Source organism: Neopelma chrysocephalum, unplaced genomic scaffold (genome assembly GCF_003984885.1).
Source record: "Neopelma chrysocephalum unplaced genomic scaffold, ASM398488v2 Primary Assembly neopelma1_84, whole genome shotgun sequence".
NCBI classification, from domain to species: Eukaryota; Metazoa; Chordata; class Aves; order Passeriformes; family Pipridae; genus Neopelma; species Neopelma chrysocephalum.
The window spans coordinates 11,716,069-11,733,238 of NW_020897746.1; the positions used below are offsets into that span (position 1 = coordinate 11,716,069).

A 17,170-nucleotide genomic window follows, 5' to 3' on the forward strand; every position below is an offset into this window, starting at 1 on the left:
TTGACATTAATTTTAGCTTTGCAAAGCTGCTTTTCCCACAATAGCTGTGATTTTGGCCCACACTGCCTGGCAATGCTCTTTTTATAGGTATATTCCTATTTTAGTGCTATAGTGATGGGTGAATGAGTAGATTAAATTAGATTTAGTATCTGTCATTCTTTGAGCATCACAGGCAGTTGGGGGGGGTTAACAAAGAAAGGCTAATTAGGACAGTGAGCATGGGCCACCCCCCGCTAGCTCCACCGCCCTGGCCCTACAGCTTCCTCCACTTAGGGACCAGCATCCAAATGGGAAAATGCTTTTGAAACCTGATTTTCTTGCACTGCCCCTGGGCCAGCGTGGCTCCAGGGCTGGGCGGGACAGTGGGTGCTGCAGCCAGGGCACCCCAGGCACCTCCGTGAAATTCAGGGTCACTTGGCTCTCCAGCTGCTCTCCCCGTGGGGATGGTGACTCCCGTGCATGGGGGCACTGTGCCTGTGGAATAATGGGCTTCCATGGAGGAGCTGGGGGCACCAAGGGGCACTGCAGCTCCTCCAGGAAGGGTCTTAGTACCTTTGGTGCAGCTGGGTTTGGCAGGCAGGTGTGGGGCTGGGTGCCAGGAGAGTGTAAGGAGCCCTGGGGAAGTGCCAGTGTCGGGAAGGCTGGGAAAGGCACCTGAGCTCAGAAGGGAACCAAATGTCCAAGGAAGGGACTGGATCTTCCCAGTGCCAGTGTGAGCCTGGCAGCATGTGGCCAGGGGCTCTGCAGTCCTGGCCATGCCGTGGCTACTGGGCTGATGATACACCAGTGCCATCGAGCGGGCTGGGAGCTGCGGGCTGGGAGCTGCAGGCTGCCACAGGGTTCACCCCTCTGCTGCCCCTGGGCAACCATGGCAGGGCTTTAACCTGCACCACCTCTCTCAGTGTTCCTGCAGCCAGCAGGGAGCAGGTGTCCCCCCTGCTCCAGCAGGTGACAGGGTTTGTGGTGGCTGCCACAGGACAGGCATCGCCGGGTGCTGCGGGCATTGCCACCCAGGTGTCGGGTGCAGTTCCCAAATCCCACACAAGCCCTGCTGTACCCAGCCAGTGTCCCAAGCCCGGGTTCTCACTTTGCCCCCCTGATAGGTTCCTGAGCATCCAGGAAAGCAGGCAGTTTTGGGGAGCTGTCAGGGTAAGCAGAGCCCGGTGAGGATCGTGTTTTCCAGCGTATTCCTGTCCCCATTTTTTCACCCAGGCTGGCTGGGTCGTGTCTGGGGACACACTGTTCTGGTGGAAACAGAGCTCAAGAAGCCTCCGGGTCTGAGCCATGAGCCAGGGCCGTGCTGGCTGCATCCCCACTCCAGCTGCATCCCCACTCCAGCTGCCTGGCAGGACACCCAGGTACCAGCTGTACCCACTCGTCCCCCCTCAGCAGCACCAGTTGGGGTGTGTGGACAAAGCCCCTTATGTGCACAGGAGCTTCCCAGGGAGGGAATCGAGGGAAGGACATGTGGGTCCTGCTCTGGTGCAGGGTGGGAGAGCCAGACTGAGCCCTGGCTCCAGGCTGGAGTTCCCCAGGGTGAGCTGAGCCCTGATTCTGTGCTGGGGTCCCCCAGGGGAGCAGCAGCGGGACCGTCCCTTTGCATGCCTGGAGGCACTGGCCATGGAGGGGAGCAGCCCCAGACTGGGATCCCACATCTCTCCCCATCCCTGGCTGCACCCACTCGGCATCTCTCAGCTTCAGCTCCGGCCGCAGCCTTCAAACAGCTCCTGTGAAAAATCAAAACTGGGGAAAGAAGAGTGGGAGCAGGCGACAGTGGCAGCTTATTTGTGATCTGCATTGTGTGGGGAGCTCTTAATTAGAGGTAATTAGACTAATTAACTTGCAAATGAGAAACTCGTCTTTTTCTCCTTTTCTTTCATAAGAAAAAATAGAGAAGAGGAACAACAAGATAAATATTGAGGCTAATTACGTTGTACCTGCTGTAGAGCCCCTCCAGCCTGTGGGATGCTCCTCCCCCACATGCCCAGTGTGGTGTGTCGTCCCTGCCCAGGTGGTCCTGTTCCCACTCAGGGCTGGTCCCACTGCAGGGCACAGGTGCTCATGTCCCTGCAGTCCCTGCTGGCAGAGAGGGACCATCTGCCACCCTCTGTGCACCCAGCAAGGATGCAGCGTGTGTCCAGGAGCCCGTGGGGACAGTGGCCTCCACAGCATCAGCCATTGCTGGGACCTTGTTGGCCAAGCCCTGGAGATGGCCAGTGCCACAGAGGACATGGCACCAGTGTTGTACCCAAAACCTTCCCCACCAAACCCGTCCTGGCCCACCCCAGGGCTGGAGCAGGGGCGTCCCCTCTGCGGCACCGCAAGGTCCCGGCTCTTTTCCAGCTCTTCCCTCGCGGTGTCTCTGGTTTCCCCTCTCTCTGTGCCGAACACCTCGGGGGCTCTGTTAGCACAACCCGGTTCAAATGTCTGATTAGTCTTTAGGAGATCGAGGGGTCAATTTTCCACAGCTCCTTCCTCTCCATTTAACTAATTTAACTGCGCGATTGTTACAAATTTCATTTTATTATAGCGCTGCTGCTCAGTCCAATTGAATTACCAAAATCTCATTTTCTCAGAAGTGCTGAATATGTAATTAGAGGAAAAATTATGCTCCTGGCTGCCTATTAGAGAGGGCTGTGTGTGAGCACTGTCCGGGCAAACACATGGGTCCGTGGTGCCCCCGGTGCCCACGCTGGCCACGCAAGCAGCTGCGCCACAGCCCCAGCGCAGCAGGAAAGGTGTGGCAGGGACAGGGGCCGTGAGAGGACTCTGGGGTGTGAGGGGCTCTGCAGGGTCAGGGCCGGGGTCCAGCTGGGCTCCTTGAGCCCTGTGAGCTCTGGGGCCGGGTGTGGAATGGCAGTGGAGCTGGCGTGGAGCTCGCAGGAAGGCACGAGGCCAGTGGACGTGGCCGTTCATCCCACCGCTTGCGTTGTCTGGAGCTGCCTGGATGCAGCTGGGCTCTGGCAGCTCCACGCAAGGGTTTTAGAGCCCCCAGCCCTTGCCAGCAGGAGGACACAGCAGCTGCTCCCAGGACTGCTGGAGCAGCAGGCGGGTCACCCTGGTGTGCCAGGCTGTGCGGTGCCTGGGCACCAGTGCCCGTACGGCTCAGGAGGAGCAGGAAGCTCCGTTGGACGCTGCTGAGGACTCAGGTCCTCTCCAGCCCATCCCTGCGCTCTGCAGCCAAGTTTGTACCTTACGTGCCACCTGTCCCAGCATTTTGGTGTCCACTGGGGACCAAATGCTTCTGGGAATCCCGGCCAACGCTGCACAGACCAGGTGTGACTTGCTCCAGCGTGCCTGAACGAAGAGTTGTGCCGGGAACGCCACCTGCACTGCCGGTGATGCCGGGGGCTGCTGCAGGTGAGCCCTGGCATCGCTGACGATGCCACGAGCTGGCACGGGTGAGCCCTGACCCCGCCGGAGATTCCGGGCCCTGATCAGGAGGGAGCAGAGTGCTGTGTGTCCCAGAGCTCTGTTCTCCCACTGCTGCGCCTGCTCCTGCCACGTCTCCGGCGGTGCCGCGGCCGCGGGTCCCTCCCGGTGCAGCGGCACAGGGACAGGGACAGGTGAGCTGGGAGCTGTCGGCCACGCAGGCGGGGGGTGGCCAGGAGCCCCCCCCAAGCACCCCCGTCTCGCCTCGGTTACACAACATTATCATTTCATAATACTCTGAAATATACATGAAGTTGGCTGAATGCAGATGAAATTGCACCATTTACTTCATGAATATTTCATGCGGCTTCAGCTCCGAAGTTTCCAGCTGGCAGAGCCAGGAGCTGGGACCGGACTGTGGTCCCCCTGCCCCGCACTGGAGGTGATGGGGACACGTGCACAGGTGTGTGCCCAGGCCAGCATCTCATCATCCCCACTCCTGCATGTCTCATGGCTGCCATCGCTGCATCCTTCCTCCCCATGCTCCTGTGGACAGAGGGGCAGCAGCGTCCAGCCCTGGCTCTGTTGGCGGGGGCTCGGGGGGCCAAGGGTAGGAGCAGGGAAGGGGGAATGGGAGGTGCCTGGGCAGTGTGTGGCAGCTCAGAAAAATGGTGTTCCCCTTGCCGGCGGGCTGGCCTGCTCCTCCCCACTCCTCCTCCTCTCACACCATCACTGCTGCCCCTCGGGTCCCGCCTGGCCTCACCAGCCCTGCTGCTCTCTGCAGCGCTCCCTTCCCACCGGAGCATCCCTGGCAGATGCCATTACCAGGCTCTCACCCCTCCCTGCCCTCGCTGATGAAGACATCCAGTGCGGCGGCTGCTGCCTCTGGTCCCCGCAGCTCCTCACGCCTTCACTGCTGCCTCCCCTGGGTCCTTCCTCATCCTCCCGCCCAGCTTTCCGTGAGGTCTGGCCCCACTCTGGGGAGAAGCAACCCGCCGCCACCTCCCACTGTCCCCACGGTGGGCAGGGCTCGTCCCTCCTGGGGCCAGGGCTGTCCCCATGGTGGGCACCCTGACCCCACTCCCCGCAGCTGGGAGCTCCACGGGTGGGTGTGCAGGGCCAGGTGCTGCTTTGTATGGATGGTGCAGCATTTGGGGTAATGAAATATTCACAGGTCAGTGGTTCCGTGAGAAATGACGGGGATCAGTCAATTCCTTTTCAGGGAGTAATTTTCTTCCCCTTCACGGCCTCTGTTTCATGTTGACAGTCATTAGCATGAACGAGCTGCCGGGTCAAAGAGGGGACGTTGTGGCTGTCACGCAGACGAGCCGTGCTGGGCACGGGGATGGCTGCGGGGGCCCAGGGGGCATGGGGGGCACGTGGGGCCATGCCAGGACCTTCCTGCCTCCATTGGGGCGTTTGCTGAGCCCATCTCTGCTGCCCAGCGTGCTGCACTGCCCTGCTCTGGAGCAGTGGGCACAAGGGCAGATGGTCCCATCTACCTGCTCCATCTCCTGCTGGTGGGCACAGGTCCACAGGGGACCTTGGGAATTGCTCAACACCCTTCCCTGAGCACAGCAGTGACCTCAGGCTGCCTCGTAATGTGGCAAGGGGATGCCCTGTCCTCCGTGAGCGGGCAGAAGGCACTCCAGGTCACAGCAATGTGCTTTCTGCCTGCACTCTCTGCCCGCGCTGCTTGCCCTCCCTGCCCTGCCTGTGCTGCCTGCAGGATGTGCCCACTGAGGCTCTGCAGCTTGCAGGAACACCTGGGGGGGCTCTGCAGATGCTGTGGTGGGGGGAGGACCTCGGCCCCATTTCCCCCCCCCCTCCAGGAGGTGTCTGATTCCCAGCAGGAGGAGTGGGACAGCTGCAGCAGTGGGGACCACTCTCAGGGTGGGGAGGTGTGTGGTGACAGGACTGTGTCCCCTCTCCAGCTGCTCCGGGGCTCCACATGCCGGCGTCAGGCCCAGCTGCACACGAGTGGGTGGTGCTGTGACCAAGCAGGTTCAGCCATGACCAGGCAGTGCCGAGCTGTGATCAGGCAGTACATGCCATGACCAGGCAGTGTCCTGCCATCACCAGTGTCCTGCCATGACTGGGTGGTGTCATGCCGTGACTGGGCAATGCTGTGCCGTGCTGCCTCTGCACCATCAACACTCCGTAGTGCAGGAAGGGCCCAGCTGCAGGCAGAGCTGGCTGGTGGGAGTTGGCACGGGCTGGAGATGGGAGTGGGGCCAGGCCAAAGCAGCAGGGTGGCCACGAGGCTTTAGAGGAAATCAGGCAGGTGTGTGGTGGCTGCGGCCGTGGTGGCAGCAGGGTGCAGGTGCTGGTGTGCGGCCGATAACCCCGGGCACTCGCTCGGGGCACCGTCACTCTGTGCTGGCAGGACGCCTGTCGGGGGCAAGGTTTGGTGGCCCGTCGCAGGGTGCTCGTGGCCAGCGGGTGCCCCATTGTTAGCACAGGGCTCTGCACTCGGCTGATTGCTCTGACCCATCCTCTGGGTCTGGGGGCTCCCGGTGCGTTGTTTTCTTATAAAGGAGCAAATGTGGGAAACGGCATCATCAGCCCCAAGCTGACAGGCACAATCACCAAAGTGCGGCGTCGGCAGGAACCGGCCCCACACGCTAAATGACTTGAAAGGAAATGGCCTGGATTGTGCTGAGGAGGCAGAGTACAGGGGGAGAAAGCAAGTGGAGCAAACAAAAAAACTTCATTAATTAAAGAAACTCATTAATGAGGGACATTTAATCAGCTAAAGATGATATCTACCCACTGCCTGCTGCAGCAGCCGTTGCGCAGGGCTGGTGGTGCGAGACTGAGCCGTGGGCAGGGCAGGGGACACCACGGAGGGGATGCCAGGCAGCAGCCACTGGGCATGGGACACCATACAGGGGACACTGCACAGGGGAACTTGGGCTCCCCGTCCCAGCCTCTCCCCTGCTGTCCCTGGGGCTGTGGTGTTTCAGCACAGGGCTGTGCCACAGTCCTGGCAGTACCTGCACAAGCAGGTGGGCAGCGGAGGTGGTGGAGCACTTCTTGTGTCTCCTGTGCCACGTTAAATGCCACCGGCTTTGCTCCAGGCTTGGACACTGATCTGTCTCGTTTTAAATGAGGCCAAGGACTATTAATGATCAGCATTTCTTTTATTGCAAGTGCCGAAAGCACCATGTGGGAGCATTCCCACACCCCAGGAGGAACAGGTACTGTGGCAGCAAGGGATGTGTGTCAGAGCACCTGTCCCCAGCACCCGTGGGCCAGCACTGTGCCACAGGCTCCTCGCATGGCCGGGCACACCAGGCTGGGAGCACCCGGGCTGCCTCTTCTGGGCTGCAGAGCTGGGTCCCCCAGGACCCCCTGGGTGCTCAGTGCAGGGAGGGACCTCGAGAAGGGGCCACAGTAACCACCTGGGAGGAGCAGGGGGTCCCTCACTGCCCGGGGCTGCCCGGGGATGGGGCTGTTCCAGTACTGTGGGCAGTGTGGGGTGCAGAGCTGAGCAGCGGCTTTTTCCCTGGGATGTCAGCAAGCATCACACAACCAAACCCACCAGCATCCCCCTCCCCGTGGAACCCTCGCCCCCAACCCCACCAGTGACTGAGCAGCCCTGTCCCCAGGGGGTGGCCGGGTGCTGGGGGCAGGTGGGAGGCTTTGGGAGCCCTGGATTTGTGTCTCTGCAGCACCCGCAGCCCCGGCGCTGTGAGCAGCAACCGGGGGAACCTAATGGTCCCTGAATGAAATAATACCCGGGTTGACAGGCTCTGCGACAGCCCTAATTAATAACTGGTATGAACGTGGCTGTCGGGACAGGCTGACGAGGGGCCAGCGGGGCCCAAGATCTGGGCAGGTCGGGACAGTCCCTGTCCCCTGCCCCCAGTCCCCACATGGTGGTGGCTGATCCTGGCTGTGGTGGCAGCTGGGATGAGTGTCCCACGCAGGAGGGATGTGGGCTGCTCCTTTCTCTGTGCATGCAGGCAAGGTCAGAGATGGGCGCCAGGAATTAGGGATGCGGCAGGGAGGGTCACACTGGAGGTGTGACTGCTGTGACCGTCGGTGTCTGCCTGCTCCCTGGAGCAGGGTTGGATGGAACCCTCCGGCCTGCCAGGTGGCATTAGCAGGGCAGGAGCGGTGTGGGCAGGAGTGGTGTGGGCAGGAGCGGTTCCTGGCTGCCCGTCTTGGGGCAGCACCGGCGCTGGGCTCGGCTCCTGCAGCGTGGCAGCCCCGGCCCTCCCTGGCAGGTGCCTCGGGCTGGCGCGTCCCCGAGCAGCTGAGTCAGCACGGGCCGGCGCTGCCGGTGCTGCCGATGACTTGCAGATCTGCAGCTATTGGGGCTGTTCCCGCCGGGTTCCCGTGTGTCCCCGGCGCGGCTCTGCTGCCGCCCTCGCAGGCGCGACGGCCCCGTGGGCTGGGGGTGGCGGCTGCCGGCGCGTCCCCTCTGCACCCTCTGCCACCCCCCCGGCAGCAGAAATTGGGGACACACGCAATTAAGGAGCTTGTCTCCGCAGGCTGGGCCACAGATGGATTTCACGGGCCAGAGGCTGCCACGGCACGCTGTAAAGCATCTGGGGGGCTGCGGGCGCTGCCCTGCGTGGCCTGGGGGCTGCTGTGGGGGCTGTGGCACACACGTGTGAGGGGGCAGAGCCCACGGGGGCACACTGGGCCGTGAAGATGGACAATGGGTGAATGGGTGGGTGGGCAGGAGAGGTGCAGGCTGTGGGCTGCACAGCTGTGTGGGTGGCACCTCCGGCCCCCCACAAGCCCCCAACAGCCTTCAGCCTTTGGCGTGGGTGCAGCTCACCTGGTCTGACCGGGGCGGCCAGGCCTGCTGCGTTAGAGCAAAAGGCCTAATCAAATATTTAGCAGTTAATTGATCCCTCTATGGTGTCTGCCAAGGGGCCATCAGCATTCCTCCCTGCCTCGCCTCCCTGCCTGCCCAGCCCTGCTCCCCTTCACTGCCACCACTGGCACTGGGACACTGGCAGGTGCCAGTGCTGTGCAGCCCCCCCACAGCAATGCTGCCAGTCAGGCTCTGCTTTGCCCCACCTCGGGCTTCAGAATGGGATCTGCCTGGGTCACCCTCCCCAAGGGCAGAGATGTGCCAACTTCAGGAGTTAAACCCCACGGAGGAGCGTCCGTCCTCCTACCCAAGCCCCAGTGCACTAGGTAGACAGGGCCTCAGAGGGGGAGAGCATCGGGGCTCAGCTGATAGAAACGTGAGCCCAGAGCCACTGCAGCACGGAGACAGACCAGGGTTTGGGGGGGCTGTGGAGTAGTGGGATGGGGGGCCTGGGTCTGGCTGCGGGGACCAGGACTCCATCTGTGGGCAGGTGGCAGCCCGGGCAGCCCGGGTGCCCCAGCGGCTAAGGGGGCCGGTGCCACTCTCTCGGCAGGGTAACCAGGACACCACGGCCCCGCCGGACGCGATGGCTCAGCCCTACCCCCCGGCCCAGTACCCCCCGCCCCCCCAGAACGGGATCCCCGCAGAGTACGCGCCGCCGCACCCCCACCCCACGCAGGACTACTCGGGGCAGAGCACAGTGCCAGAGCACGCCATGACCCTCTACACACCAGCACAGAGCCACGCCGAGCAACCGGGCACCGACGCCAGCACACAGTCCATAGCAGGGACGCAGACGGTACCGGTAAGGCAGCAGGTTGGGGGGCACAGGGGGGCATTGCTGTGCGTCTGGGAGGGTGCTGGGGCAGTGGTGCTGCCTGGCTGCAGTCCCCAGAGCATCTGGGAGGGTGCTGGGGCAGTGGTGCTGCCTGGCTGCAATCCCACGGGGCACCGGGCTGGGGGCTCCCACCATCGCCTCTCCTCACAGCCCCCCCACCCCCCTGTCATTTCTGATCACTTGTAATCCACCTGCTTGGCTCTGCTCCACCAGATCATGGCAATTACAGAGTTGGAACTCAGCACCGGGAAAGCGCTGAGCTCAGCATTTCCCGGTGCTTCCACACGGCCCCGCAGGCAGCGGCTGCACCCCCGCCTCGAGCACCCCCACCTCATGCACCCCCGCCTCGAGCACCCCCACAGCCCTGCCGTCACCCCCCCGGCTCACCGGGGTGCAGGGACACCCGTGGGGTGCTGCCTGAGGCTTGGGGACCGCTGGTTTCAGGGTGTCCCTGGGGGCAGGCAGGGCCAAGCACAGGGCAGGGGGACATTCCCCAAGACTGGAGCCCCAGCAGGGGCACGAGTCTGGCACGGCCAGGGGCTGATGGTGGTGGTGCCTCCCACAGCAGACAGACGAGGCGGCACAGACAGACAGCCAGCAGCTACATTCCTCAGACAACACAGACAAGCAGCAGCCTAAGAGGTTACACGTCTCCAACATCCCCTTCCGATTCCGGGACCCTGACCTGCGGCAAATGTTTGGGGTGAGTCCAGCCCCATCCAGCCACCACGTCACCTGCTCCCTGCTCAGTGCTGCCCTGTGTCACCATCGGGACACTGACACTGTCCCCTCCCAAGGGCCCATCCTGTGCGTGGAGCGGGGAGTGACACAGAGCCCTCGTCTCCCTTCACTATCCCCTTCCCAGCCCTCATTAGGACTCAGAGCAGTGCTGGCTAATGAGATTTTGGGTGACACTCCCCAAGTCCTGGCAGAGTGGGAGCCGTGGGAGGGATGAGGGCTCTCCCCTGCATGGCTCTGAGAGTCCCTGGGCCTGGCCCCCAAGGCAGTCCCTGGCCCATCCCTGGCACAGAGCCCCGTGCCAGCAGCCCCGGGTGTGGGGCCGGGGGCTCTACGGGCACTCACCCTTCTGCTCTCTCCACTTGCAGCAATTCGGGAAGATACTGGATGTGGAGATCATTTTCAATGAGCGGGGCTCCAAGGTGGGTGCTGCCCACAGCTGGCACCGTGTGGCGAGTCCTGGGGAGGGGGTCAGCGGAGCCGGGTTGCCTGGCAGCGCTGTAACCTGCTCTCCTCTCCTGCCCCATGGGATCTTGGCATGGGATGCCCCATCTCGGGGTAGCTCCTGCACCAACTGGGGTGGCCCTGGCACTGGAGGGAAGGAAGGGCTTGCTCTGCCCCCCCCACAGGCAGCTCATGTCCCTCTGTGTCTGGATGTCTCTGTTGTATCTTCCCCGTTTTCTGTGCCCCTCTCCCAGACTCTTCTCCCAGCTTGTGGGCGATGCTGGGGCCTCAGCCGGGACCCCCAGGCCCTGCGGGGACCCCAGCCCGGGCTCTCCATCTCTGCACTGTGGCAGCCTCACCTCTGCGCCAGCTCTCCTGATTCACCCCCTCTCTCTCTCTGTCCCTGCACCCTCTCTCTGTCTCTCTCTCTCTCTCTCTGTCTCTTTCTTTTTCCTTTTCTCCTCTGCTCACAGGGTTTTGGGTTTGTAACTTTTGAAACTAGCACAGATGCCGACCGGGCACGAGAGAAGCTGAATGGCACCATCGTAGAGGGCCGGAAGATTGAGGTGCTCAGATAAGTGTGCTAGTGCCGTGCCATGCCTGCGTGTGCGTGTCCCCTGCCCGGGCTGCGGGGTGCTTGAGGGCAGCTCTGGGTCCTGGGTGCCCCCGGGGAGCTGTGCCCGGCCTTTGCATGTGTCCCTGAATGTGGCACAGGAGCATGTGTGCCGGCTGCCAGGAAGTTCATCGCTTGGCACGAGGAGCGTCCGGCCCAAAGGAGCCTCCCATGTGCAGGGAGAGCCGGGACTTCAGCTGGGGCTTCGTTCTGCCTGGTACAGATGGGTCTGGCAGAGCCCCCCACCCGCAGCCCCGTGCCTGCTGTGGAGCTGCCCCACACTCTGCAGGGAGCTTTAGGGCTCTACCCCATGTGCCGTTCCCACCTGTCCTGTGCCGGGAGGGAGGATCCACTCGGGGCTCTGCACCCGCAGTGCCGGAGGTTACCTGTCCCTGGAGGCTTTGATTTCTCCAAGCCTGGCACAGGCATCGGGCTCTGCCCGTTCGTCGGCAGCTCCTCACCGGTGGCCGGCAAGCAGTGGGAAGCAGGGTGGCACGTGGCAGAGGGAATGGGACGAAACGTCCCAGCAGTGCTGAGGGCAGGGAAGGAGCCTGGCAGGGCACAGCAGCACCCCACGGATGGGGAAAACATGGTCCAACAAAGCCAGGCCTGAGCATGGCACCGCAGCACTCGGGGCACCAGCCACCAGCTCGTTGCTGAAGCCAGGAGGCCTGGCCTGGCTGGGGGTACGAGCAGGTCTGCGTGTGGTGGGGCGGCTGCGGGCACAGACCTGCCCCGTGCCAGCTCCGCTGCAGCCGCATCCTTCGCTCCGGCACCCGCAGCAGCAGCAAGATGTGCCCAGCACAGCCCAGGGGCCCTCTGGACCACGGCCTCACCAGCCCCACAGCCCGCGGGCACTGAGCCCCTGTCCCTCTCTCTGCAGGTGAACAATGCCACGGCCCGCGTCATGACCAACAAGAAGGTGGCCAACCCTTACACCAACGGTAAGGGCCGGTGTCCAGAGAGCAGGGACTGCGGTGGGCAGGGGCATCCCCTGGGCACACTCGCTGCCCGGCTGCCGTGGAGCTCTGACCGTGAACATCCTCCGCTGCGGAGAGCAGCCACCCCTGCCCAGTGCAGGCCTACAACCCCTCCGTGCCCTCCTCCTGCCCGGGGATGGGGCTGTGGCCCCTCAGAGTGCCACGGGAGCAGTGCCCTGTCCTCACTGGCTCTCTCTGCCCACAGGCTGGAAGCTGAACCCGGTGGTGGGAGCAGTCTATGGCCCCGAATTCTACGCAGGTAATAACCGGGCTGCAGCCGTCCCTGCCACAGGTGCCCCCCGAACGTCAGCTCCACATTCTGTCCAACCTTGCCACTGCTCAGCACAGCAAGCAGCCCCCGGTCCCTCTCCCTGTCCTGCACCCCTGCCTGGACTGCTCCCCCCATCCCATCCCCTCGCCCAGCATCCCCACGGGGCCGTGTCCCTGACGGGCCGGGGGTACAGGGGTGGGCTCTGTCACGGGTGCCCCGCTGCGGCCGTGCAGACCCGCTGTGGAAAGCCCACGTGTGTCCCCTCCTCCCACAGTAACGGGATTCCCGTACCCCACCACGGGGACGGCCGTGGCCTACCGAGGGGCACACCTACGGGGCCGGGGACGCGCCGTCTACAACACCTTCCGAGCCGCGCCGCCGCCGCCGCCCATCCCCACCTACGGCGCGTGAGTACCATGGCAGGGCTCTGCTGGGGTGGGGGGCCTGTGCTGCCACACTGTGCCCGGGGTGGGGGGACCTGTGCTACCACACTGTGCCCGGGGCGGGGGGTCTGTGCTGACCACACTGTGCCCAGGGGCAGGGGGCCTGTGCTGCCACACTGTGCCTGGGGTGGGGGGCCTGTGCTGCCACACTGTGCCAGGGGCAGGGGGCCTGTGCTGCCACACTGCTCCGGGCTCTGACACATCAGGAACAGGCTGCAGCTCCCACAACACTTGCTTGGCCATGGACTCCCTGCAACCCCCAGGCTGCTGCCCTCGGGGTGACCCAGGCGCTCACCAGCCTCCTGTGCCCCAAGGCACGGGATGTTATTCCAGCCAGGATGGTTGGTTTAGTGGAGACTCTCTCCTGGCACATGTGGCTGTGCTGGCATTGGGCACAGCCGTGGCCATGGCCATCTGCAGCTGCTCAGCTGCTCCCAGCAGCTATCGTGCTCCAGACTCCTCGTGCTCCAGACTCCTCCATCCCTGTAGCACCCCTGGGCCCTGGGCCGTGCCGTCCACCTGTCCCCAGGTCCCTGCCCAGAGTGCCAGGCTGGACATGCCCTCGAGGGCCTGCACAACCACTCCTCACCCCTCAGCTGCGCTGTTGAGGCAGCTCCCCTCATTCACCACCTTCATTCTGCTCCCCTCATTCACCACCCTCATTCTGCTCCCCTCGTCTGGGGACACTCACGGGCTCTGACACCTCCACCTCATTTCCAGGGTCGTCTACCAGGACGGGTTCTACGGAGCTGAGATCTATGTAAGTGACACTGTGCCCAGGGCTGGGCCATGACGGGGACCCCGTGCCAGGGCAGGGAGCAGGCAGCACTGGGCGTCTCCGTGGTGGGCTCTGCCCCTGCCACCCCCTTTTCCTGGGAGGCAGAGCATGAACAGAGTGTGGCTCCTCTGGAGCGATCTGGGTGGCACTGCATGGGGTCCTGTGCCCTGTCTGGTGCCCACCAGCCCCCTCGGGGGGCCAGCACCACGTGGGATTTACGGTCTCGGTGCCTTACACCCACGTTTAACCTCTGTGTCTGAGGAGCCAGCGGCGATATTTCAGGCGGGCGCTGAAGGATTTATCTAACGTGACACCTCATTAAAGCGAGTGGGGAGGTGACATTCTCTCCTCTGGAAATTTAATTTTTTAAGGTTAATGTTTGTGAAAGCCCTTGGGGAATGGTAATGAGGCTGCTGCGTGCCCAGTGGCACCAGCACCGGCTCCCCGCAGGCCTCACCACTGCCATGTGCGGTGCCACGGGGCACCCAGCTGCCCTCACCCCAGTCCCCCCCGCCGTGGGTGCTGCCCCCTGACCGGTCTCTCCTCCCTGCAGGGGGGTTATGCTGCCTACAGGTACGCCCAGCCCGCGGCAGCAGCGGCAGCGTACAGTGACAGGTAAGCACTGCCACGCTGGAGGGGTCCCGTGTCACCCCCTGCACTGCCAGCCCTGACACCCCCCAGCTCTTGTGCCCCACAGGATGGGCAGGGTCAGGCATGGGGAGGGTGTCCTGCAAACTGGGACCCCTGCGCTTCCCTGGGAGCTGGGACTGGAAAGGGCTGGCACCGCTGGAGGGAGGTTCTGGGGGGCTCCCAGTTGCAGCTGGGCAGGAGGGCTCCGAGGGGAGACAGGACCCCCACTCCTGTCACTAACAGCCACCGCTGTGTTTGCTCCTAGTTACGGCAGAGTGTACGCAGCAGCAGACCCCTACCACCACACCATCGGCCCCGCCGCCACGTACAGCATCGGCACCATGGTAAGAGCAGCCCCTCGGCCTTCCTCTGCGTCCGGGGGGCTGCAGCCAGCCCGGGGAGGGGGCCGGCACAGCAGCCTGCAGGGCACGGGGCACCCCCGCACACGGGGACTGTGGGAGGGGAGCGGGGACAGCGCAGCCCCTGCCTGGCTCTGTCTGCGGGAGAGGAGACCCCCCCCCCGCACCTCTGCTCCACGTACCCCTCACACCCTGCGCAGTCCTGCCCGTGCACTCCGCTTCCCAAGGGCTTGGCTACCCCCCATGCCAGCTGCCTGCTCAACGTCCCAGGGCCCTGCCTGGGGTCCGGGACCCCCTCTCTCATCCCAGTGCAGGGCACTGTCCCCAGGCCCCCACGCAGAGCCACACACAGGGAGCACTGCAGCCCCCCCTGCGCCGCGGCTCTTGGCTAGCTCTGACAGCATCAAAGATGAAAAATCTCACTCGTGGGTGGGACCTCAAAGCCAACCCACCTTTCTCTGCCTTTTTTTACTCCCTTGGCACCCCCAGCCCCAGGCAGCCACTAGTGAGGGGCCGTGGGCACTCCATCCTGGGGGTTTCCAACCCCGTGCCACAGCAGGGATGGGGACAGGCTCCTCGGTGGGCACATCGTGGCGGTGCCGTGGCTGGGGCACATGGCAGCCTCTGGCCCCAGGGAAGTAGCCATGGCCACCACAGAGCCTGGGCAGCGCTGGGCACCCTGGCCTTGCCCAATCCTCACGTCCCAAGAACAGCAGGAATTTGTTATCAGTTGAAAGAGGAAAAAAAAAAAAGAGAAGAAAAAAGGAAAAAAGGGAAGATCTGGGCTTTGCCTCTCTCCAAATACTGATTGGCTTTTTTTTCATCTTTGATGTTGCAGGCTAGTCTATACCGAGGAGGGTACAGCCGCTTCACTCCCTACTAGCAAGACAGACCCAGCCCCCCCACCACTGCCCCCGATGCTCACTAGCACCAAACCAAACCAGGCAGACAGAGCCGAGGCCGAGCCTGCGCAGGACCCGCGGGCGCTGCCTGGGTGGCCGGGGCTGGCGCCGGGCTCTGCGGGGCCATGGCACCCACACCTGTGGGGTTACCTGAGCCGCTCCGTGCCGCCGCCACGCACCAATCCTGCTCCGTCCGCCCACCCCGGGGACCGCGGGCAACGGGCCCGGCCCTCGGCCCCACTGGCACCCCGTTCCCAGAGCTGGGGTGCAGGGTCTCCCCACAGGCACTGCCCTGGCTGGGGTGCAGAGGGCTCGTTCCCCTGTGAGGCAGGAGGGGATGCTCAGCCCGCCGGGGTGCTCGGCCCGCAGGGATGCTTGACCCGAGGTGCTGGGGCACGGGGCGATGGCAGCTCCCAAGCAGCCCCTCTGCCCCCATAGGAGAGAGAGGAGCTGGCGGGGGCTGCTGCCAGCTCTGGAGACAGATGGGGTTGGGGAAGGTGCGGGACCCCAAGGCACCCCCGGGCAATAGCACTTCTCTGGGCTGACCGTGCTGCTCTGCAGAGCTGAGTGCATGAGGCTGGGCTGGCTGTGTGGGCTCGGGGGGCCAGGTTGGTGCCTGTGTCCCCCCTGGCCAGTGGCTCGGCCAGGCTGCTCCAGCGAAAGACCTGCCTCTCTTGTTTCTGTTGTAGTGAACCCACGGCTGTTTCCTTCTGGGACCAGGAAGGGCAAAAAAAATACACACACACACACACACACACACAAAAAAAAAACCCAAAACAAAAAAATTAAAAGCAAAGCAACAAAAAAAGAAAAACAAAGCCAAGCGGAAGCAGCCAAGTGAGTCCCAAACTGTCCACAAGCACCGAGCGAGCAAGTCCCGGAGGAGCCGTGGCGAGCACCGGCGGCCGGACGCGCCGGAGGGACCCGCTGCGCCCCGGCCCACAGCCCGGCAGGGAGGGAGCCGGCAGGGGGGTCCGGGGGGGTCCACGGGGCCCTCACCTGCCCAGGCGCAGGGCCTGGGCACCACGTCTTCCTTCCCCCGGCGTGGCAGCGCCGGGGGTGCCGGCAGAGCGTTGCACCCCTGCCTGGCTCGGGGGACCGGGTGACAGGGTGGGGGCCCAGCTTCGTGCTGCCCGAGACCCGGCGCTGCCGGCCGTCAGCGTGTCAAGTGTGCGAGGCCTCGGCTCCAGTGTGGAACTGGGGCGGCGGCGCGGCCGCGGTGCTGAGGCGTTGCAGGGGACGAGCCTCTGCCTTTTAAAGGGAATTTTTGTTAAGAGGAGCTTGCAACTCGCTTGCGACCCCTTCCCCTCCCTCCGTCCCTGACACCCCGCGCTCCCACCCTGCCCGGAGCAGCCCTGACCGACGCCAGGCCAGGGACTGCCCCGATCCTGCTCCTGCTCCCGCAGCGTGGGTCACGCTCACAGCCACCCTGCCCAAGGCAGCGGGACCCCCCGGCCCTGGGCGCGGGGTCTCAGCCGCTGCATCACCCGTGGGGACCTGCCCGAGCCCCGGGGTTGGGCTGCTGGCACACTGGCTCCGGTGCCTGATGGCACGGGGTGCTGTGGAGCCCACCCTGGGGTGCAGCCCCGTCCCATGGGCGGCCTCGCACTCAGCCCCTCGCCCCCCGCCCACGTGGCTCTGCCACTCCTCAAACCTCACTTTATAGTCTGCAGACGCCCCTGGCGCCCCAGCGATGAGCTCCCCCTTTTCTATTCCCGGTGTACATAGCCCCGGCCCCGCCGCCCCCGTGTACAAAGCTCCGTCCATCGCTGTACTGGCTTCTCCCTTACAGCACCCTGCGCCGCCCCGGCGCGCGGGCTGGCGCCGGCCCATCCTGTATGCTTAAAGGTGTGACCATTCTAATAAACAGTATTATTATTATTATTATTATTATTATTACAAGGATTATTATTATTATTATTGAAATTATTAATAAAGATTTCTTTCTTCAACCGGGGCAACTCAGGTTTT

General features: G+C 63.7%; 1 protein-coding gene across 10 annotated transcripts in view; it reads left to right on the forward strand.

Moving 5' to 3' along the window:
• The window catches only part of RBFOX3 (RNA binding fox-1 homolog 3), a 129,038-nt gene extending 113,051 nt beyond the window's left edge, over positions 1-15,987 (forward strand). For 7 of the 10 annotated variants that reach the window (XM_027691362.1, XM_027691369.1, XM_027691368.1 and 4 more), the window contains 11 exons: positions 8,757-9,008; positions 9,607-9,744; positions 10,148-10,201; positions 10,697-10,789; positions 11,720-11,780; positions 12,022-12,075; positions 12,362-12,494; positions 13,251-13,290; positions 13,862-13,923; positions 14,204-14,282; positions 15,136-15,863. In XM_027691362.1, coding sequence (XP_027547163.1) covers positions 8,757-9,008; positions 9,607-9,744; positions 10,148-10,201; positions 10,697-10,789; positions 11,720-11,780; positions 12,022-12,075; positions 12,362-12,494; positions 13,251-13,290; positions 13,862-13,923; positions 14,204-14,282; positions 15,136-15,180 — 1,011 coding nt within the window. In that variant the 3' untranslated portion in view covers positions 15,181-15,863. Of the gene's footprint in view, positions 1-6,856; positions 7,153-8,756; positions 9,009-9,606; positions 9,745-10,147; positions 10,202-10,696; positions 10,790-11,719; positions 11,781-12,021; positions 12,076-12,361; positions 12,495-13,250; positions 13,291-13,861; positions 13,924-14,203; positions 14,283-15,135; positions 15,864-15,888 lie in introns of those variants that run through there. The other 3 variants (XM_027691370.1, XM_027691365.1, XM_027691366.1) reach the window with 3 other exon arrangements.
• The last annotated feature ends 1,183 nt before the right edge of the window (positions 15,988-17,170 follow it).